This window comes from Vanessa cardui, chromosome 3 (assembly GCF_905220365.1).
Source record: "Vanessa cardui chromosome 3, ilVanCard2.1, whole genome shotgun sequence".
Taxonomy (NCBI): Eukaryota; Metazoa; Arthropoda; class Insecta; order Lepidoptera; family Nymphalidae; genus Vanessa; species Vanessa cardui.
The window spans coordinates 7,618,417-7,642,745 of NC_061125.1; the positions used below are offsets into that span (position 1 = coordinate 7,618,417).

The 24,329-nt window shown below is 33.0% G+C and overlaps 1 protein-coding gene across 1 annotated transcript in view; it reads left to right on the forward strand.

Moving 5' to 3' along the window:
* LOC124543438 (serine proteinase stubble) overlaps nt 1-24,329 on the forward strand; it is a 124,892-nt gene that overhangs the window by 98,976 nt on the left and 1,587 nt on the right. Inside the window, exons 4-9 of the mRNA XM_047121668.1 lie at nt 19,702-19,863; nt 20,338-20,754; nt 21,272-21,529; nt 21,702-21,894; nt 22,212-22,509; nt 23,440-23,589. Coding sequence (XP_046977624.1) covers nt 19,702-19,863; nt 20,338-20,754; nt 21,272-21,529; nt 21,702-21,894; nt 22,212-22,509; nt 23,440-23,589 — 1,478 coding nt within the window. The remainder of the gene's footprint in view (nt 1-19,701; nt 19,864-20,337; nt 20,755-21,271; nt 21,530-21,701; nt 21,895-22,211; nt 22,510-23,439; nt 23,590-24,329) is intronic.

The window sequence follows — 24,329 nt, forward strand, 5'->3', positions numbered from 1 at the left end:
GTTCAAACCCTGCCAGCACCACTGAATATTCATATCCTTAATTTGTGTTTATAAGTCATCTCGTGCTCGGCGGTGAAGGAAAACATCGTCACCTGAACCTGCATATGTCTAATTTTATAGAAATTCTGCCACATGTGTATTCCATCAACCCGTATTGGAAAAGCGTGGTGGAGTATGTTCCGAATCTTCTCCTCAAAAGGAGAAGAGACCTTAGCCCAGTTGTGGGAAGTTTACAGAATGTTGTTGTTGTTGTTATTGATTAATTGATTAAAATCGTAATTATTATTCAAACCTAATTTTTGAATACATTACAGTTTGATTAATAAATATTGCTGATAATAATTGTTTATTTATATATGATATTAATCTGAAAATATGTAAGTAAATTCAAGATGTCTATAGATAGCTAGAACGCAGTCTACATCAAGGTACCGTTTGGACAAATTGACGTTAATGTAAGCTGTTCACGCAGTCGTAATAAGTTAGTTACTTGATTACGCATTGTGCTTCGGGGCTAAGGTTATGCATTAACTATATTTCATTCACAAAATTAATGTTTTGTTTTGAAGGATAATGGTCATGATAAATATTGGTATGGCTATCTACGAATACCTGTTTAAAACATTGAAGAGGTATCTATGTTGTATAAAAACGAGCCAATTTTTACGACTATCCACTATTTACTAGAATTTTTTTGGTGGAGGGATAGATGGCATAATTAAAATTTTGACTGTTCATTGCCACTGTCAGAAATATTAAACAGTCCTTATATCGCCAATGCGCGACCTTTCAAACTTATATGCAATGACCCTTATACCAGTAGTTCCACTGACTCACTCACACGTCAAACCGCAACATAATATGGTAGGATATCTGATGAGCGGGTGATACCTAGACAAGCTTACACAATGCTGGCTACTACCATATTGATAATACACTACTACAATAAATAAAAGTCTCAGGGGTCTAGTCACCGGCTTCTGAGTGTGTAAATCCGAGTTCGCAGGTCGGATCAATAATATTTATTAGGGTTTACTTTCTGGATAATCTCAATAGCAGTCGGTAATATTTTTATATTACCAACGTTCAGATATATGAAACAAAAACTATATGTTCATATATATACATATTATACATCGCGTAAGTATAATATTATATTGGCACCTTAAAAAGAAAAAGTTTATACAAAAGTGAATCGTTTAGTTTTATTTTCTTAACCATTCCTTGTTTTCTCTCATTTACGATAAAATTGCTGCAATTATACAGGACCGTTTAAAGACCTGTTTTAAAACCGAAAGATGTTATTGTCACTTATTACCCAGTTTTGGTAACAGGTTTTTTAACGTCAGCTTTTTATTATATACATATGAATTCTACTTTTTTAATTATGGTAATCATCTTTACATATGGGTACTGTAAGATATATTAACCGCTTCTGGAAACGACAATGTGTCACCCATAGATAGATCTAGAATGTCACGTAAATTCAGACACTAAGATTACATCGTGGTCTTTATAGTTTGATTAAAACACAGTCTTATTTTTAATTTGTTTTTAAGGAGATGACACTTCTAGTATAATATAATACACCTGCTTAGCTTCCACCAAAATATAATAATAGTCATAGTTATTTAGCGTCAGTAGCTTCCGCTTATTAGCTACATAGATCTGCTACCATAAAAACGGTCGAGGTTTCTTATGAATGGAAGATATTTAATAAGAAAACATATTTCAAATTCAATTATTTATGACAAGTTATTTTCAGATTTCAATTTGAAAAAGAGATGTCACATTGAAAATTGCAGGACGATCAAGGTTTTTAGTGTGAAATTATATTTAAAATCACTTTTGTTTATGCAAAAATTATTTTCTTTGCGTAAAATATCTCTAACGCAACTTTCATACAAATGTAAATTTTGTTGTTCAGTATTTCTCGCAGGATTTCTTACTTCAAAATAGTGTGTCAACTGAAAACATTTAATTTAAATTATTAAGTAATACAAACAAGCTATAAAGTTGTCTCTTTGAAAATATCAGTAGAGCTTGCCAAAAAACCTTATGTTCGCACACCAGCCAAATAAGTTACACAAACATAAATTACATAACTCTAACTTAAAAGTTGTTTATGTCGTACGAGTGACATTAAAATGCGCGCACATTTTGCTTCACAAATTGAGTTCAGAAATGTATTTTTATTTCTTAGCTTGTATATTTTGAAATTTGTTAAAGTATTCCTGAGATTAAAGAACATAATGTGAGACCACATCGTCATCTAAAGTATTCTGTATACTTGGCAAAGTATGTGTCTGAATTAAAATAAAGGAAGAACACTCACATAATTCTAACAGAATTACTTTATCTGAGAACAAGCACGTCAGAGATAATATTCCAAACTTTGAATTTAACGTTACGCCTAAAACTTTGATATAAAGCACTTCAAAGTTTTTAACTAAACTCATCTGTAATTGCGAAAATTACAAGCACGAGATGTCGTGGAATTTCTTTGCCTTTTATAAAGTAAAAAATATTTTTTATATTCTATATAGAGTGCTTCAGTTACCTATTGATTGAAATCTGTCATAGTATTTTGAATTGAATCCATGTGATTAGAGAGTGCGGGTTCAAACCTGGGCCCAGTACAACCAAGCTTACATGTGCTTAATTTACATTTATAAAATTCATCTAGTACTCAGCGTTGAAGAGGAACATGTATTTACTAATCCGCATTAGAGCAGCTTGGCGTAATAAGATCTAATGCTTTTCTTCGATCGCTAAGTAACAGACTGTAAAGTATTGGCAGAGAATCATCCAAATATATAACAGTTTAGAGTATTGAATAGTGATTATTATCGTAGTCTCCGTCTGCCAGCATACTTACAAAAAATAAGCGAAATGTTCTTATAATCTGCGGAAGCAATTTGTTAGACAAATAATCGTACCACACATTACGTACATTACATTACATTTGCTATAAATGATGACATTTCAATGTTGTTGACCCGTGAAAGGTCGAATCATCTAACAAAAAATACATGATGTCAACAGCCAGAACAGATTACATTCGGAGATGGTTAAACTAACGGTTCGATGTACCTCTAGTTAACTACGGGACTTACCACATACATTGGGAGCGGAGAAAGAATATTTTTAATGACTAAATCTATATTAATATTATAAATGTCTAATAAAATAACTCTGCCTGCCTGTCTGTCTGTCAGTCGCTTTTTTCACGAGAAACTGGTGAGCGGATTTGACATAGGCTATTTTTTTCATTAACACATGACAACCAACACTCTAAATCGCGAGCGAAGCCGCGGGCGACTACTAATATATAATTTGATAAAAAAATATATTTAGCATAACCGATTTTTATGGATGTTATTAAAAAAAATCGATCGCCGTTATTCGAATTTCAAACATGAACTGTCAAAGTCATTAATTGACAACCGTTCGCGATGACGGTTTAAATAAATGACAAAAGACAACTTTGACAAGGTAAAATAAATTATTGTGTTGCATAATTCTTAATTTTCTCTCATCAAGACCGTTCAATTGTAAGTATTGCTAGCTTTTAAACTCCGGGCTCCTAGTGAAAATTTAACAACTTTGAAATGACTGACTCAAATAACTTAAAAAAAACTGTGAAATATTTGTCTTGTTATAAATACATATACAATTTAAGAAAATCAGTTATTTTATATACCAACATTATCGGGGATATCGCACAATATCCTTCGAGGCGGCGACTCTTCTGGCGTGCTTCCCGCCTCTGGACCTGCCGGAGAGGGACGCGAGGGTCTATGACCGAATTCGCGCCCTTCGTCAAAGTGGCGGAAGTGCGTCCTACCATGCCAGTGCCTTCGGAGCGCTCAGGCGGCAGGAGCAGCGAAGGGCACTCACGACGTGGTGTCCTTGGAGATCGGTACGCGCATAAACGCGTCGTGAGTGTGATCCTGCCGGCCTTCGAGGCCTGGATGCGTAGGACGCTTCCTACGAGTCACCTTCCGACTTACGCAGGTGTTTACCGGTCATGGTTGCTTTGGAGAGTACCTGTGTAAGATTGTATGCGAAGCGGCGGTTTGTCACCACTGCGGGGCGGACCAAGATACTGCCCAGCATACGCTGGAGGCGTGTCCTGCGTGGACTGCGGAGAGGCAGGTCTTGGTCCAGGAAATCGGGCGAAATCTCTCCCTGCGGGCAGTCGTGTCGGCGATGCTACGCAGGGATTCGGCGTGGGAGGCCGTAGTCTCCTTCTGTGAGACCGTCATGGTCGAGAAGGAGATTGCGGAGCGGGCTCGGGAGAGGGCCGATCCCGCCCGGCGGAGACGACCCACGGGTCGTCCTCCCGGCCTCCAAGCCCCATTGCCCGGGGCAGAATAAATATTCCCTCCAGCCGTGGGTGTGTGAGATGGGGGTCTCACGCATCCGTTTCATACGGCCGAGAGGAGGACGGCAGCCCGGCTATGGCCCCGGACTGCCGGTGTCCGCATCGGCGAGGGGTGCGGGGAGGGCGAGACCATGACACTGATGGCGGTCATCACAGTGTTTTTAGTGAGTACAATCTCACATAACCCGACATCCCCCCCAGGAGTCGGGTATCTATGAAGATTTTCCTTGCGTAAAAAAAAAGGTTATATTAGTTAAAATTTAATTTTAACAACAAAATTTTATGATCATTATCCAAAGAAAGTAAATTATTAAGCTTACGTAAAATTATAATTTTTTTTTCTTTATTCCGTCTTATATGAAAATCACCTTAACAATCACATTCGACTGAAACATGTGACGTCTTGCTTTGTGCCGCGGCATAGATGTGCTCATTTTCTGTTTTTCCGCGTATATGTTTGCAAGTCATCACGGTTAATTTAAAAGAAAACCGACACTAACATTGCAACCGAAACGATATCATATTGATTCTATTTATAAAGTTTAATTTTGCATGAATCAAATTCGAACAAAGATACGTTCTAATATCAGCGAATAAAAATAATGTGCAAAAAATATGGTAAAAAAATTGTTTCACTTTAGTCAAATCGAAGTTTGAGATCCGTTAATCCTTTCGAAGATTCAATTCATGATTATGTATAAGCATTCATATAAAAAATAAATTGATCGAACAATTCTATTACTAAAAAGAAGTTGTCATTCAATACTAATAATGTTTATTATGATGAATAAAACCTGTTGCTATGTAATTATCATATAGATTTGTAGCGGTAATACGTTACTTCAGTGCTATTCTGTAAGGATAATTTGTATCTCAGTTGCGATATCTTAAACACTTACGATTTAAATTAAATTGAAATTAATTTTGCCCTTTCAACGTTATAATTATTATTAGATTTCAATTAGATTTCACGATCGTATTCTGAGGTGAATTTCGAATTTGTTTCGAATATATCATCAGCAATCACTATCACTAAATATTGCAAAACAAAATACCCTGGCCGCGTATGTCTGTCTGTATGTTCGTGATAAATTCCAAAGCGGGCGGAATTTCATCGGGTTATTTCGGCACTAATAGACAAAGGTATCCATAAGGAAGGTTTAGGTATATAATTTATTAAAGTTTTTTTCTGTAAATAAGTTGCAATAGAAAGACAATTTTGAAACCATGTTGGAAAAAAGCAACAAAAATTATACATAAATGGTAAAAATATTCAAACAAACTTGTGTGCACGTGCAAAGCCGGGATAGGCTACTAGTATGCTCTAAAATAGCCGATACAATAACAATCAATATTTAGGTTTTATAAAACTATTTTGTACTGGTAATAACGTATTTTATACTAATGTCAAAGGGAATAAATATGTCTGTTATAGCTATTGGATATATGTTACTTCATTCTGCTCATAGAATTGTTCCATTATATGTGGTGTAATGTATGGTGTAATGTGTTATATTATATGATAATTTCTTTTTGCTAAGTGCGCGCACAAATACTCTGTTTCTACAATCTCATAATCCGGTGATGCCAATCCAATACCATCCGAATCAGTTTTGATGCAAAGCACAGACAAATCCAATACCACCAGAATAAATTTAAATGCAACATATCAAACATAACCAAATTCAAAACTCCGGACCATAGAGGGCGGTGACTTAGAATGTTCCTACAAAAATCCAATAATATTTTAGTAACTATACTTGGAGATTGAAATCAGGATCTTGGCTTTTTTAATCTTTCAACCTATTGCTGGGCTGATGTTGAGGATAATGAAAGTCACTAACTGGTTCACGATTTATTAACGAGACGGTACAATTATACGGACTGTGACGCACTGTTTTACATACGCAATGTTTCGGCTTTTATACATGATATCAAAGAGTAAGAGATACACAGACGTGAAACATTTTGGTCATAGAATATGTGAGCTTTATCAATTGTTTACTTTAATACCTATGTGCATATACGGCACAAACCTAATATATATGAATCAATGCTTAAACCATTGATAGTTAAATTTTAACTATAATGAAAATTTATTGCTATCTTAAATATACATTAATCGGATTACGGTTGTCGTATTGTAATCAACGCAGAGTAACAAATACCATATTTGGATGTGTTACAGAAATAACTCGATGATATGTTATACATATGTATATTAGTTGTAAAAACAAACATCATGATTATATTATATCAATAGTTTTGGGTTGTGGTTTCACATCGATTGCGAATGAACGGTATAGAAATTGATGTAGCTGCTATCTAGTGGCAATTTACAAAAAAGTAAGAAAAACATTTTTTTTAGTAAACTGATAAACTATTCAAATCTGTCTATGTAGTGTGTAGGTCAATGATTGAACACAAAAAAATATATTCAATTTTTTTAAAGAATTATTTTCTAAATAGAAAGATAACTGAGGAATAGAATAGAAATAATAGAAGAATTGAATTTGTGTATGTATCCAAATATTGATTATCCTGCTTCGAATCTAGGAGTCGAAATTGTAGTAAATTATTAGTTTAATGGGTTTTCATGCTGCAACTATGCTGAATAAAATACGGATAGGTACTATTTATGTCATGACATATAATATCACCCATTACAGCATAAATATGTCCTTATATAAAAGATTCAAGAAATATTATAATGTCTTCAAAGTATTTAAATTCATTCAAATTATTTTCAAAATTTTAAATGCACAAAATGGAATAATTAAGCACATTCGCTCCGGAGAGGAATAATTAAGACTAATTTTCTTTTTGAAACTTTCCCGCAATTGTAATTCAATGATATTACCAGCGAAGCTAGTTTTGAAGTAAAAATATATTTTATATTCGTTTTACTTCTTCGCACCTTTTTTCCGAGAGCAACATTAAAAAGAAGAGTAGCGTCTTTGAAATGATGGAAATATGAAAGATATTGAATTATATAATAAAATTATAAAAAGTTTTTATTCATCTAGTCATTGCCAGTATTTAAGTTGCTGCAGGACCTACAACAAATGCTGAACGAGCTGGCTGATTCTTCTATGCGTATCGGCCTACGGATGAACTTGGATAAAACCAAGGTCATGTTCAATGAACATGTTCTACCGAAACCGACTACGATACACGGTACCGTTCTCGAAGTTGTTCAAAAATATGTCTACCTCGGGCAGACTCTGCGATTAGGTAGAAACAACCTTGAGGACGAGGTGAATAGAAGAATTCAGCTGGGTTGGGCAGCGTTTGGGAAGTTACGTCGAATCCTAACATCGTCGATCCCACAGTGCCTTAAGACGAAAGTCTTCAATCAGTGCGTCCTACCCGTCATGACATACGGAGCCGAAACGTGGACACTCACGACAAGGCTGGTCCACCAACTTAAAGTCGCTCAGCGTGCTATGGAAAGGGCTATGCTCGGCGTTTCTTTGAGGGATCGCATCAGAAATGAGGTTATCCGTCAAAGAACCAAAGTCATCGACATAGCCCACCGGATTAGTAAGCTGAAGTGGCAGTGGGCTGGTCATATTTGTCGTAGAACCGACAACCGTTGGGGAAAACGTGTTCTAGAGTGGAGACCGCGTCTCGGCAAACGTAGTGTAGGACGTCCTCAGGCACGGTGGAGTGACGATATACGCAAGGCGGCAGGCAGGAGCTGGATGCGAGTAGCCGGAGAAAGACCACAGTGGCGTGCACTGGGAGAGGCCTATGTCCAACAGTGGACAAAAATAGGCTGTTGATGGACGATGCCGCTTCGATTTGCCATAGTTTCATTCAGACAGTTCAATGGTTTTCACGTGATTGACGCAAAAAGAAAACAAAATTACATATACGTATATATAGATAAAGACAACTTAAAATATAAGTAATAATAAAAAATAACATATAAAAATAATGGCGAAAAATTATACATTTTTTGCCATTAAAATCAATTGATGAATAAATAATACCACGCCGTTACAAATTAAGCTACATGTAATATATTCATAGAACAATAAAGCTCGTAAAAATGGTATCAAGTAAATGGCCTTGAAATCAACGATCAGTGATCATTAAAATTCGATTGTTGAATTTAGTGATTATTCATATAATTATAATTTGCTAGCTATTTGCCCGCGGATTCGCTTGTGTTTTAGGGTTTTGATTGTCATGTGTTAGGCAAAAAGTAGCCTTTCTTGGAGTTCAAGTTTACTTCTTACCGAATTTCATATTCGGTTCAGTGGTTTGGCCGTGAAAGAGCGATAGACATACAGAGTTACTTTCACGTTTATAATACAAACATAGAAGAGCCTGACTCATGATAAATAGCTCATGTAATAACGTAATAATGTAGTCACAAATTATACTTCCTTAATTTCATTGTCTTTATATTGGCTTTATATTTGCACTCAAATAAAAGAATAAGTAAAATAAATAATAATTTTATACAAGATATTCATTCTCAATTTGTGGCTTAACTAGAGACCAACAACAGACAACAAGAAGGAAGAAACACATGTTGCGCTGTTAATATGTATAGTAACAAATTAATAACGTAAACTCGTAATATACGATGAGTATTATTTCTCATGTTAACGCATGCCACTTCTATATTTCTCTCATCTGATTTGCGGTGCTTCGAAATCATTATTGACAAAACGCTAATGTCATCCTTTGTTATTATACAGAAGCCATTGATCCCACGACTTATTTTTTATGCATATAATATTACTGTACTCTTTGTATTATATGAAAACCTTTCAATTTCTTTCCGATAAATTCCAGTAAATACCATATCAATTGTGATCACAATTAGTTTAGTTATAATAGCAAAAGAGACCTATTTGATGGACTTTTATTTGGGACACAGACTTCTCTAAAATATATATATATATATATATATATATATATATATATATATATATATATATATATATATATTTTATGTTCGTTAAAACGAAACAATCACAAAAAATAATTAATAATGAAGCTTCAGTTACATAGACAGTAAGTTTAATTCTTTTTACTACTTTTTGCCACCAAACACAAACAAACTTTATTTTATTTTATAAAATACCATTTCATATTTCTACTTGATTAATATTAAAATATCAAAGTTTCAGATTATATCTGTACTAAATAGACAATATTATGAAAATAATGTATGTTTAAATTTAAAAAAAAAAAGTATTACAGTTGTGACCCGCGGCTTTGCATGGCGCTCGGTCGTCAGGTATTCGTCGGTATAAATAGCCTTATGTCCTTCCCCGGTGTTTACGCTTGCTTAATACCAAAATTCATCAATTCGGTGCTATGGTTTAGGCGTGGAAGAGCAACAGATAAACAGATAGTTAATTTCGCATTCGTAATATTAGAACAGATTGTTTTCACTTAATATCATACAAATCTTATGTATCGGCGAAAGCAGACACGGGTGGAGACTAGTGCAAATATCTCAGCAACTAAGTTATGTTGACTGTGGATGCTACATTCTATCCTGAGTGACTGTGGTTTAGATAGCGCAAATTCATATTACTATGAGTTTGCATGAAAATAACAATATTGTAATAACGTTTTAGGTAAAGCTAATATTTATACAATACGATCTGTTAGCATGCGTATTGACATTGATTTAGGTTTCTGATTATCCACTGAGAACCTTGCCATTTATTACGATCAGAAAGCTATTAGTGCAATTTATAGTCTGAGCGCCAAAGCCTTATTAAAGAATAAATTCAACAAATCGATATATTCGCTATCACGAAATATATTCTTGATGTTGAATGTATTTATGGAAACATGTTTATTAGTAATTTGTTAAAATATTCTAACTAATAATATAATTTTGAAAGTGAGTTTGTTTATTAGCTTGTTAAGCTTTTACTTCTTAAATACTGAGCCGATTATTGATGAAAATTGCATATACGTTGTGAGGGAACAGAAAAGGACAAGGGAACTTAATGCAACCTCCCCACATGCGGAACAATCCACTGATTGCGCAAAATTTATGTAATAGAATCGCAATATAAATAATAACTATGAAATAAATAATACGACCTATTCCTGTTTGTTTGTTCATTTTAGATAATTCATGATTACTCTAAATAGTGTGATTGTGTGCGGCACTACTTAGTATTATTGTGTCACAATTTGGAAGGCCCCTCGTGTCAGTGTCTTTGGCACGAGGAGCATAGCTTAGTTCGTTCATGGCGTATTCGAGATGTAAGAAATGGTCAATATTTTGCACAGCCCCAATATTTATAGCTTATACTAAATTCTACTAGTACTAATATAAAACGGATTGCTAGTTCAAAAAAAAGGAAGAAATTGTACTTACATTCTTATGAATATTTTTGCTTTCTCCTAATAAAATGAAAAAGGTCTTCCAATACCTTTTATACACAAAGTTTGTGTCATTTCATCCTCTTTAAATGGCAGACAACAAAAGCTTTTTACGCTTCACTGGTCGTGACAAGATATGTTACAAAGAATTCTTTAATAAAAATAATTTCTGAATTTCACTGCGAATTGATTTTATTTGTTTCAGTTTTATTATTTTATTAGATTATTCTATATATTCATAAATATCTTCGGTTTCGTTTTGATAGTTTATTATTTCAACTTATTAATTAATATTGCTGTATCGATATACATGTTTAATTTTTAGTTACATTTTATCCAAAGTTGCCTTCCATTCCCTATCCCATTTGCTTATCATAACTTGTTTACTTATTTAAACGTAAACTGTTATTATATTTTCATATATATTTTGCGAGTTACGAAAACGATACATAAGAGTGGGCGTTTCAAATTTGTTATTGATGTAATAGCTTTTTAATAATCGTCCCCATATATTTTTGCATCTCTTCCTATTTTTTCTTGATCAGATAATTGTGAATTAATATTCAAAGTACACTATATCTAGCATTTAGCCAGACAATAGGTAATATAATCAGAAAAAAAATCGTTTAACACTCACACCTTTATCAGTATCATAATAACATATCAAAAATGGGTGAGAAATGTTGTAAGTCACATGTTTCGAGTTATTTATGAGAAACATTAGTAGCACGTAGGAGACCTAGGCACCGTCCTTGGTATTTAACGGTATCCCGGATCTTAATAGCTACTGGTTTTGACGCATCGAATTATCACCGAGCTTGCAAGAAATCGCTGACTGAAGATTACCAGTTTAGACTAGTTTAATGTTTGTGAAATATTTCCTTGTATAATTTATATGTCTATTATATTTAAGATTAAGATGCCTATAAATTACTATTTACATGTATGAACATGATTATATAAATAAGTAATTGTAAGATAAAATAGGTTTAATTATGAGTTATTGTTGAATGGATTTTAAGACGCATATTATTATTATTTATTTTATTAAAAATGTTTAATAATTTCTTTCATATGAGAGATTGGTCAATCGTATTAACTAGTATTAACTGAAACTGACTACTGTTAAAAGGCAAATAAATGTCATTGCAAGAAACACTAAAAGAAGATCTTTTGTTTAACTCTTAATTTACAGAACATATTTATTTCAAATAACAATTCTATGCATTTTTATCTTTAATAACGCATTATTTTAATTAGGTCAATTAACAATCCTCTTTATCAAGGCAATTAATGATGACGTCATAAAGCCACCTTAGTAATAACACATCCATATTTAATGTTATACGTGTACCGTATCCGGCGCTGCGGTTGGTTTAATAGGAACCCACATACGATTCTCAAGATAATAACCGTAAAGGATCAACCTTATAACGTTTACAAAGTCTTGCTAAGGAAATAGGATTATGCAACCGTGTTCACTATTATATCGCTTTATTGTTAGGAAGAAGCTATTTCCCCCTCAAACAATGGGGGAAGTTTCATGCCCTGTTACCGATCTTCAATTTGATAAGGTTATGCGGATGTAACATAATAATAGTTTCATTTCTCTTTCAAAACACTGTTGTTACGATTTAAATGAACTAGATTGTAGCGTACTTTATAATTATGTTCGTTTGGTTGTTATATCATTCATACAAAATTTATATTGAACATGATTAATTCGTTTAGAATCAAAGATTGTTTTTGAATCACGAGCGTAATCGTAATTTTGATTCATTTTGAGTTGGGTTTTTTTTTTATTTTGAATATTCGATTCGATTTGAACGTTAGGGTTACTGTTTGATATTTAGTGCGGCAATCAGTGCTAAAGGCTGGTGATCTAGGTCAGGTACTACCCGGGACCACCCGGACCGATTTATTAGATTCTGATCTCTGTTTATTTTCTATTGACGTACGTTATTCATGTATCATTACATAGTACAAAACAAAGTCCCTTACTGCTGTCTGTCACTATGAATTCTTACATCTTTAAAATTATGCAACGGATTTTGATGCGTTTTTTTTTTTAATATTTATAATTTAATACGTGGAAAACATAGTAAATAATACTGATAATTTTAGAAGTTTCTAATGTGATATCATAAATAAACAAATTCTGTAGTATATTTAGTATCAGCATTGCACCCGTGCTTTGCCGGGGCGGGTCGCTAGTATTATATTATATAGGGGAGCGGGGGGCTAGTTGTAAAAATTAATTGCTTTTTGGCAATGGATTTTGAGATGAAATTTGTCCGGTATTTTTGAAATCTAACAGTACTATTCCAATTAACAACTATTCAACAATCGATTCCATATAAATTTTTGATCAAACCTGTAACAATTATTTATACGCATTAAATTATATAATTTTCAAATATAGAGTTGCATTTTCTGTACTCTGTATTGTATTCTGAGTATTCTAAGGTAATAAAACCTATTTCTCTGTGCCATTCATCATCAACACTAAGATTTCATAGTTCTCAATGCAATAGAAATGAAATGGTTGTCTAGGTCATTTCATTTGGAATGGTGACCATCAAATTCAATACGAAAATACTATTAGTGTTTTATATTGTATACAACAGCAGCCTGTAAATTCCCACTGCTGGGCCAAAGGTCTCCTCTCCCTTAGAGGAGAAGGTTTGGAACACATTCCACCACGCTGTTCCAATGCGGGTTGGTTGAATTCACATGTGGCAGAATTTCTATGAAATTTGTCACATGCAGGTTTCCTCACGATGTTTTCCTTCACCGCTGAGCACGAGATGAATTATAAAGACACATTAAGCACATGAATCGGCGGTGCTTGCCTGGGTTTGAAAACGCAATCATCGGTTAAGATGCATGCGTTCTAACCACTGGGCCATCTCGATCTTTATATTGTATGAAACTACAATATTTTTTCTCGTTTGTTTATGTAATCTAGTTCTACTGACAGCTCAAGGTAAATGTTACGCGGAACGTTTCACAATAATTACGTTTTGGGGCGTAAAGTATTTATCCCTAATAAGTTTTTTCTGTCTTTGTTCGTGTTACGTCAAGATGATTAGGGATCGTTAGAATATTTTCAGTGGCTACTTATTTATGTAGTAACAATGGGGCCTTGTTCGGACTCCTTTGTTTGAATTTATCATTATATTTTCGAGAAAATTGTTATTACGCCATTTCTTGAAGAGCTCTTTGTAACTTATTTGTCGAGGTTTCTTTGTGAGTTTTGCAAATTATTCACGAATTGGAAATAAGAATATTTTTATAAACATCGAAAGGGTTTTTTAAGGTTTCAGAACAGAATTAAATCGAATAAAGCGGTACGTTAAATCTTTGTATATTGTATTTACGTCACTTTGTACAAATAATGAACATCATTCGTAATTTCGAAGAGGGTTTTTATTATTCCTACTGGATATGATTCCATAACTTTAATTCCCTCTAATTATTTAATCATAAGCTCTTATAAATTAGGAAAATACATTAGCATTTTTTACGTTTTAATGAGTGGGAAATACTACGGGGAATTTCAAAATTATCTTTATTCAAAAAATTGGTGAAAATTACTCAGCTACATTATTAATTATACTTAGTAGTAATAGCATAACATGTATATGTATGTATTGCTTTTAATAAAAATTTGAAAAACTCTTACTTTACGGCTGAGTTTTGCGAAAGTATGTGTATGTAGGTACCACCAAATTATCAAACATATTATCTCCAAAAAGTAATATAAGTATTATTGTGTTTTGGTTGGACGGGTGAATGAGCCTGTATAAGTACATGAGGTTGGTGGCGCATTGGTATTATGAGAAACTATTATTGTGGTATTCAGTACTTAGGCCTGCGGGCAGCTAACGACCAGTTATCTCATTCGTAAATTCATCAATTTCACAACAAAAAAATATTAAGTACAAATCTTTACCGATTCAAATTTGAGTTTTATGTGAGTAAAAAGATAAAATAAACTAGCAGGACATTTAGAGGCTGTTACTTTACTTTTACATTTTATACGAGTTTTATGGGAAAAGTAATTTTAATGTTGATTAAAGAGGTGTCCATAAATACTTCATAAAGTTAGAAGAAAGGCAATTCTAAAAACTATAACATCATCCAGTACAAAGAGTCTTGTTTTTGTTGTTACATTGTTTGACGCGACAAATTATATAAAATAGTGTTGGCACACAAAACCGCTGTGTATTGCCAAGACAAGGTACAATAATTGGAGACATCGTTAAAAACGAAATATAATAACAACTTCGGTAACCATTACAAAATATCAGCTATTTTTGAGTGATTTACAATTGAATTCCACTTCTTCCAATGCACATTGTTCTACTAAAGATGACATTTTATTTGTATTAGATTCATAATAAGAGAACACATTTTATTTTTTAGCAATTTTTGTGACTTTTAAAGCAATTGAATCGTCAATTAAATTGTCAAGTGTATTAATTAAATAGTAAAGCTACAATAACTTTAAACTAAGCTACTAAGATTATAATGTGTTTACTTGTACTAAGGGCTTAGATGGCCCAGTGGTTAAAACCCGTGCATTTTAACCGATGATTGCGAGTCAAACCCGGGCAAGCACCACTATATGTATGTGCTTAATTTGTGTTTATAATTCATCTCGTTCTCGGCGGTGAAGGAAAACATCGTGAAGAAACCTGCATGTGTCTAATTTCATCGAATTTCTGTCACATGTGCATTCCACCAACCAGCATTGGAATAGCGTGGTTGGAATATGTTCCAAACCCTCTTCTTAATGGAAGAGGAGGTCTTATCCCAACACTGGGAAATGTACGGGCTGTTACTTTACTTTATTTGTATTAACCTAAATACATACATATGTATACCAGTTCAAAAATATAAGTTTGAGGAATCGTGAGACACCCGATTAGAACGATGTTGTTTTCCTATAAATTATGTATTAAACAATAGGCACAAGATCCGTATGAATTAAAACTATAACAGAAATTAAGTTTCGATAACACTGTAAAAAGTGATAGCGAGATAGAAAGAGAGGGAAAGGCCACCTGGAGTGGTCATAAGGCTTTTTCCCATACGTGACGATTCCTACCAGTTCACTCTTCTGTGCAGCGTAAAATAATTTCGTTCTAAAAAACCCACATATACACTTAGCTACTTTATATGAGACACATCACATCCTATTATTGATTAATCTATTTCAACGGAAATCCGCAGAATACTGTATTCAAATATCTTAACCTTATTACAGAAGATTATGAAAGAAAAACATATGTGATAACTTTTCTTAATTAATAAACTCACCAACCAAGTTATATGAAACCATGTATATATGAATATGTAATATCCTTAAGCTTGGGAGAATGAGCTTCAATAACAGCCGTAGTAAGTCCATTGTCTTGTTTAAATTTGTAATGAGTACGGAGTAAGCCTATTAGGTGAGATTAAGATACGTGTGTGTGTAATACATGTTATTATATAAAGTTCTTTGTTTACATACCTACATAGTACACTGATATAACATAATCTTGTTAATGTTTTGTTATAATAACATATACATATATAGGATCACGTGATTTTGATAGATGTGTGAAATCTGAAACGAAAGTTATAAAGAGTATTAGATTCAAAGGCTATTGCATTACAAAGGCTTTTGTGATGTTATTAATTTAAAAAAAAATATATATAAAGTTTGTTCTGAATTTAAAAACAATATATTTAATTAGATAGTATATTTACATGCCTAATATCTTTGATGACATATTGTGTGAACTTTTATAAAAGGTTTTCATTTTATTTTCAGTATAAGACCATAATCAATGACCATAAACGAAATACGGCACAATAGTAAGTTAGCATAATTAACCTTTCAATCAAGATAAACTTGTTTTAAAAACTAAAATTATACTCCTCCCTCTACGTTTTTTTAAAACGATACAAAAAGATTTATAATTTTTTCAATCTTTAATAATATAATATAGAACTAACCAAAAAAATATATTCTTGAGCCTTACTAAAATTGAACACCTTTGATAGTTTAACACCAAAAACAAATGTCCAAAAAAATATTTGTCCGGTCGTAGTAAATTCGACGCGTTTGATTCGCACTTGCTTAAAAAAAGTCTTTACATATTATGTATAAGTAACTTTCAACGAAAGCTGTGTTGCAGTTTATTTCTATAAAAAAGTTGACCCCATTTTCTACATTCGTTATTATTAAAAAAAATTAAACGGAAAGCCTTTATATATACAACACAATAACCTGAGCGTTCTATTAATATTTAAAGGATACGTTGCTTCCTACTAAAGCTATTCCGCGAAGCGGAAGATCATTTGTGAGGTTATTACTCAAAGGAAGCAATGACGCTCCTTTCTGATTGGATGGTATTTTTTTATATTCTCTTTTTAAAAACAGAATTGATTTTAAGATTATTATGATTTTAGCCACGGACTGTTGACTGTTGTTTCTGTTTCTTTTTCGCATATACATTACTTCGAAAGACTGTAAGTATGTATGTACTGTATGTATGACTGTAATGTATTAAGTATTGTATTGTTGTTATTTTCTAATATAATAATCTAAATTAATTTACACATTTGGTACTTACTATGTTGATATTTTTGCTATAGGTAGGTAGTAAGTTCCTTAATAGCAATATTTTTATCCGAGGAAATATTATACTTGCATGTACAAAAGCCTTACTAAAGCGTTTACGACTAATAAGATCCTCTTTGAACGCAGGATTAATTATGCAGTATATTATATCAATTTAATTGTGTATTATAATATACTACTTTTTTCGCTTTTTATTATTTATTTTGTCTGCTCGCCTAGTTTCATTGCGAGCTTATCGGCGCTCTTTAATGCCGCCCTACCTTTGCTATATATATTTATGATATTAAAATCAAAAATATATCAATTTTACTGACGATATTCAATACTTGTTTTAAATTCCATATATTTACGCAAATTGTTATTTTTTTTTAAATAGTAAATTACTATTGATTTTGAAATTCTACACCCTCGTTTAGGGCAAAAAGTAACACTATCTTGGTTACTAAAATGTGAATTTACGTAAATGTTTACAAACTAATAATATAAAATCTATTATACTTTATTCGCGTAAATATATTTCTCTTACGCGAATAAAATCGTGGAAGATTGTGATTTTCATTTCGTCCGTAAAATCTACTTAAAACTTTTTTAAATTTATATCGTAATATATCGACGAATTACTGTATTTTATTAATGGTCCAATAAATGAACAAAGACATTTGGAAACGTCCGGTCCTCGAGAGTAGGGTACGAGAATGAACATTTTTCATCCACTAATAGCGACTGTGGAAAAAACCTTTTAACAACCATAAAACTGTGTTACTATTTTCAACTTTAAAATTTACGTCATAGAATTTATATTACATTGTACTTATATACAAGTTTTCTTTGCAGTTATTAGCGAATGAAATTGATACAATAACGGCGTATTTACTATTAAAATAATTTTAATTTGAACCTTATCTTCTTCGTAATATAGTTTGTATTCCATCACCGCTGTTTGAATATAATATTAGGACAAGTCTTCAAAAGATTAGTATTTATTGGCGAATTTTGCGGTGGCCACCATTGAGAGTTAATAGAAAATGAAATGGACATTTCCCATGGTAGATACTCGGATCGGGATTCCGTAAGCCTGATGGATTATCCGAGATTAAATCGGTTAAGCTTTCATACTTGTGAAGATTGCGACTCGATATAACTTAAACTCATTTAATTATTAATGAAACAATTAATTTTAATCAATTATCTTTATTTTATGCTACATTTATCTTGCGAGTATAATTACTTATATTTGTATAAGTTATTTACTAAAGAGTTAAAAATTGTTTTATCTTTTTAAGTTACCAATACTATTCACTTTATTATTTGAATAATCCAATACACTAAATTACTTCAGGACAAGTAGCGACATCTATGCATAATTTTCAATTTCACCTTATCTAAAATCACAACTTTATTTTATAAAATTCACAATGAATATGTGCACGAGGAAACTTATACAAATTTCTTATTAGTGATAATAATATCTTAGTATTCCGTGTTTCGGTTTGAAGGATGCGTGAGTCAGTGTAACCATTTACCCAAGGGACATAATATCTTAACTTCCAAGGTCGTTGGCGCATTGGTTGTGATTGTAAGAAATGGTTAATATTTCTACCAACGCCAATGTTTACGGGCGTTGTGAACCAATCTCCATTATTTGGCACTGACTACTGACTCACCAATACTAGAATGACATGATCAAATCTATTGAACATTTTAAACAAAACTTTACCTTCATATCTGTAGTAACTAAACTATCTTGACACGTTATTTGATATATCATCTATGTGAATTTTAATACATTATATTTTCTTATAAAAAAAATGTATCAAAAATACTATTTGCCCAGCGAGTAGCGACAGCCTGTAAATTTCCCACTGCTGGGCTAAACCTCTTCTTCCATTAAGGATAGGGCTTGGAACATATTCCACAACACTGTTCCAATGCGGGTTGGTGGAATGCACATGTGGCAGAATTTCAATGAAATTAGACACATGCAGGTTACCTCACGATGTTTTCCTTCACCGCCGAGCATGAGATGAATTATAAACACAAATTAAGCATATATATATCGTGGTGCTTGTCTGGGTTTGAACCCGAAATCATCGGTTAAGATGCACGTGTTCTAACCACTGGGCCATTACGGCTCGACTATTTGCATGATTATACTAAATTAGTAACTTTGTTATACTCGGGCTCGAGTCCCGCTGGTGACAAATCCGTATAAATACCCTACAAACGATCAAGGTTGCTTGTTTATATGGTCTAAATCACTCCAATGATAATTTAATAATTGTATTCTGATGTTATCTGCGATTGTTTACAGGTTATCAGATGTCGCGCAAGTCGTGTTCGGTTGGAGGGGCCCGCGGTGCGTGCATGTGGGTGCAGGAGTGCAACCGAGTGGGCGGAGTGCACGCCGGGGTCTGCGTCGACGGCTTCATGTTCGGTTCATGTTGCCGATTACCGGACAAGCCGCTGATCGCAGGTGCGTCTGATTACCGAGACTAATGATAAATATTTCTTTACTTATTTATACAGCCGAAATAAGTTATAATATTAAAGTAACAAAAGAATGAAGTGAATTCCATTTCTAATTTTAGTATATTACAACAAGATTTATTATTACTACAATAATTTTTGATTTAATATAATTGTGCTTGTTTTAATGTCAATGGTGTGGTTATATATGTATTTCGAATAAAATGAAGCTGTCTCCTTAATATGTTTTTTTTTAAATAATATTAAAATAATAAAGTATATAAGAGTACATTACACGTGTACAGTATAAGTATACATTACGTATATCCAAAAAATGCTTCTATTTTTTGTCTTACATATGAAATAAAAATACCATTATATCTTGAATATAATTATAGTGTTTTATGTTATGGTTATAAAAATAATAATTAATATATAAAAAAAACTAAACGAAACTTAATTGACAATTCGTGTTTTCCAGAGACAACAAGTCCAGTGACAATAACAGAACGACCGTACACAGCGCCACCCAGCGCGCGACCCAGCACCTCGAGCGCGCCAATAGAAACTTCAACTCAAACCTCAAGGCCGAACTTGCAAACAGTGCGGCCGTCGTTCATGACGAAACCGATAGATGGCGCGCCGACATCGTACAGTTATCGCCCGCCTGAAATTAATTTGCCCTCTGTAGACAATTTACAAGCGAATAGCGAACAAAATAGTGATATAGTTAATAAAATAACATATAGCAGTGTAAATAAGTACCAAAATGTACATAGGCCGAGCAGTGAAGTGGAAACTAGTCCCCACAACAAAATTTCGTCTAGTCTTAGCATAATGTCGGGTGCGCGACCTATGGCCGTGTCTGAGCAGCACGGAGAAAACAGCATTTCATCAGGTGACCGGATATATTTTGCTTTAGTTCGAACTGTAAAGTGTAGATGGAGCTGTTATTTTAATTTAAAAAGGAGTCAAAATATGTGATATACACTAAAGTTTCTATGTATTATGATTAGTTATAACTATTAATAATAATTAGTAAAACAAACTTTATTTATTATTAAATATTATTATTCTTAATAGGGCTATTTATTGAGCAATGCTCAATAATTATCATCAATAATATTATATAATTAACCTATCGCATTAGTAAAAAACATGCATTACTTGTTATAGTTATTGTGGTTTGCCAAATTAAATAAAATCAAATTAATTTATCAATAATAAAGCTTTTCATGTTCTTATCGATTGTCAAATAAAAGACAATCAACGGTTCGGTAAAGAAAATACCTAATGATATAAGAAAAAATGGCAAAAGAAATTCAGAGGGTTTTCTTAGGTCAATTTAGATTACTTTTTATGTATTTAAAGACGTTATGTATTTGAAGTATGTTTAACTTAAACAAATATTCTAGGGCACATGATGTCGCGACCGAACAACTTAAACACTATCCACTGGCAAGCAACTACGGAACCAGCTTTCATCACGAAACCAAGACCCAACTGGGATAAGCCTGCGGGTAAACCCAAACCAACGAAAAAGTTCACCACTACTACAAGCAAACCACATAAAAACTATATGAAACCCAAGGATCCGTCTCAAAATATGATCAATAAAACCGACGAGTCTACATCAGCGCCGATGCATACTATGGCAGCAACCAATAGCGTTGGTAAGAGGTTTTTTATTTTGTACAAATTGAAACAGCACTATCTGACTGTGATCTGTCCCTTTCCAATAAATACAAGTTTTCGTTATTAGTTATCACTCTTTCTCTTTCTCCCAAACTTGCTTCTTCTTTTAATAAAAGTTCGTTATCGTCATCGTCATATTCTATTTTGCAGAATGTGGTGTGACAGCTATGTGGCCACGACCAGAAACGCGTATCATGGGCGGTCAAGATTCTTCGTTTGGTCGCTGGCCGTGGCAGGTCTCTGTTCGAAGAAACTCATTCTTCGGCTTTTCCTCCACGCACAGATGTGGCGGAGCTATTATCAATGAGGGATGGATCGCGACGGCCGGACACTGTGTTGATGAGTAAGAATAGTAGGATTGAAGGCTAATTAAAATTCGTAGAATTGAAAATGGTATGGTTATGTAATATTATTATATTCATAACATATCTTGTAAAATTTTCTTCTTCGTTTCTAAAGGACATGACCAAATATTTCATAAGTCCTGAGTTTTATTATCATGTTCTATAAGAACTAATTCCTAATTACTACACAATATACATTTTAACTGTGATAGATTTTGAAATCTAATTTATATTATATATAACAACACTTGCTTTACTATTTCACTAAAATATATCTAGTAAGAAAAAGTATTGATTAAAGAAACTTTATTTTCAGTCTCCTGACATCCCAAATAAGGATACGTGTGGGAGAATATGACTTTTCTTCCGTGTCGGAGCAGTATCCTTACGTTGAAAGAGGTGTCGCCAGAAAAGCAGTTCATCCGAAGTACAATTTCTATACCTACGAATACGATCTTGCTTTAGTAAAGTTGGATTCGTCTGTTCAATTTGCGCCCCATATTTCACCAATATGTCTACCAGCGACTGATGATCTGTTAGTGGGAGAGAATGCTACGGTTACGGGATGGGGAAGACTGTCCGAAGGAGGAGTTCTTCCTTCAGTTTTGCAAGAGGTAATTTAAGACTTTAATAATATATCTTTTGTCAAGAAAATTGAATCAAAGTTTGAAGAGAAAAATGTCGTATCATATAAATAGATCAATACATCTAGATTACTTGCAAAGATGTTTACTTTATTCGCGGCTTTGCTCGTGTTTGATGGTGTCGGTTGTCATATGTTGGTAAAAAAAATAGTCTATGTTCTTTCTTGATAAAATACCTTTTTGTCAAAATGATTGAATCAAAGTTTGAAGAGAAAAACGTCGTATCATATAAATAGATCCATATATCTAGATTACTTGTAAAGATGTTTACTTTATTATCAACTAGTTATCGCACGCGGCTTTGCTCGCGTTTTAGGGTATTGATTGTCATATGTTGATAAAAAATAGTCTATGTTCTCTCTTGGAGTTCAAGTTTTGCTTCATACGAAATTTCATCAAATTCGGTCGTGAAAGAGCGACAGATAGATAGATAGACAGATTTACTTTCACACTTATATATTTTTTTCTTTAATCAAGAGCTTTGTCGCTAATGCGACTATGTCGCCCTGTTATTAAACATTTATATTAATTCAGCTTCTTTGTACACTTTCAATCAATTTGTACAATTTCTTTGCCGAGACAGAATCAGGTATGGACAAAATACTGTTCCATTCTCCAACGTTACAAAAAAACAGCTTATCACAAAAGATTTGGCGTCCTATAGTTTCGTTCTTGACACACTCCATCAAAACATGATAGGCATCCTCCATAACTCCACTTATAATATTAATATTAGATTGTTTTAGCTGTTTATTGAAATCCTCATAAATGAATATATTACAAATTAATTATGTGTTAAAGATATACGTTCCGTTATTAACATGAATCATTGAAGCTGCATTGTATCGTGAAATACAAATCGTATATCTAAAGTTTATGATCCTAAAACTCGATTCCCAGGTGCAAGTGCCGATAGTGTCCAACGAGCGATGCAAATCGATGTTCCTCCGAGCGGGTAGACATGAATTCATTCCTGATATCTTCCTCTGCGCCGGCCACGAGCGGGGCGGCCACGACTCGTGCCAAGGAGACTCGGGCGGTCCGCTACAGGTAATTCAATCGCTACATTCCAAACTGACGCCAGCTTCAGATTTCATATAAATCTGAAACAATCATTCAAAATTCCCTATAAAAACTAAAGCTGTAATACTAGTAGAATAAAGTATATTTTGTATCTGAGGCTTCATATCCATAAAATGGGTCAATATTGTCTTATCGTAAGATCTTTGTTAACTTTTTAAATTGAAAACCATGTCGAATAGATTAATCGTTAAATATTGTCGATGTTGCCTGTCAAAATCATAAAAAAATATCATTGTTTATGATATTTTATATTTTTCGATACGTTTTATAAAAAATTCTAAGAAATTGAAAGCAACAGTATTTACGTAACTTTTTGTATTTCATAGTACATGGCAAAACAAATATTAAACTTTGCCATTTTGTATGAGTTATCTGTTGCGTCAGACAAAAAAAAAGAAAATCTTTATAATGGTAATTTAATTCTAAAACTAATGATTGAACAAAACAAAGATTAGAAAAACAGACCTAAATACATATAATAACTATTTCATGTTTGCCCATTCTTAATATCTAATTTTGCAATTTTAAAATACACTTAAATCTATTTCAAATATTTATATCACAAAACTGGTATGCGTAACAACGACTTTTATGTTTTTTTTAAATAAATTATTTGATGTTCTTTTTTACACAATAAATATTTTTATAATTGTATAAAGAATTTTGTACAACGCATACATCTCAAATTATTCACACCTCACCAATTG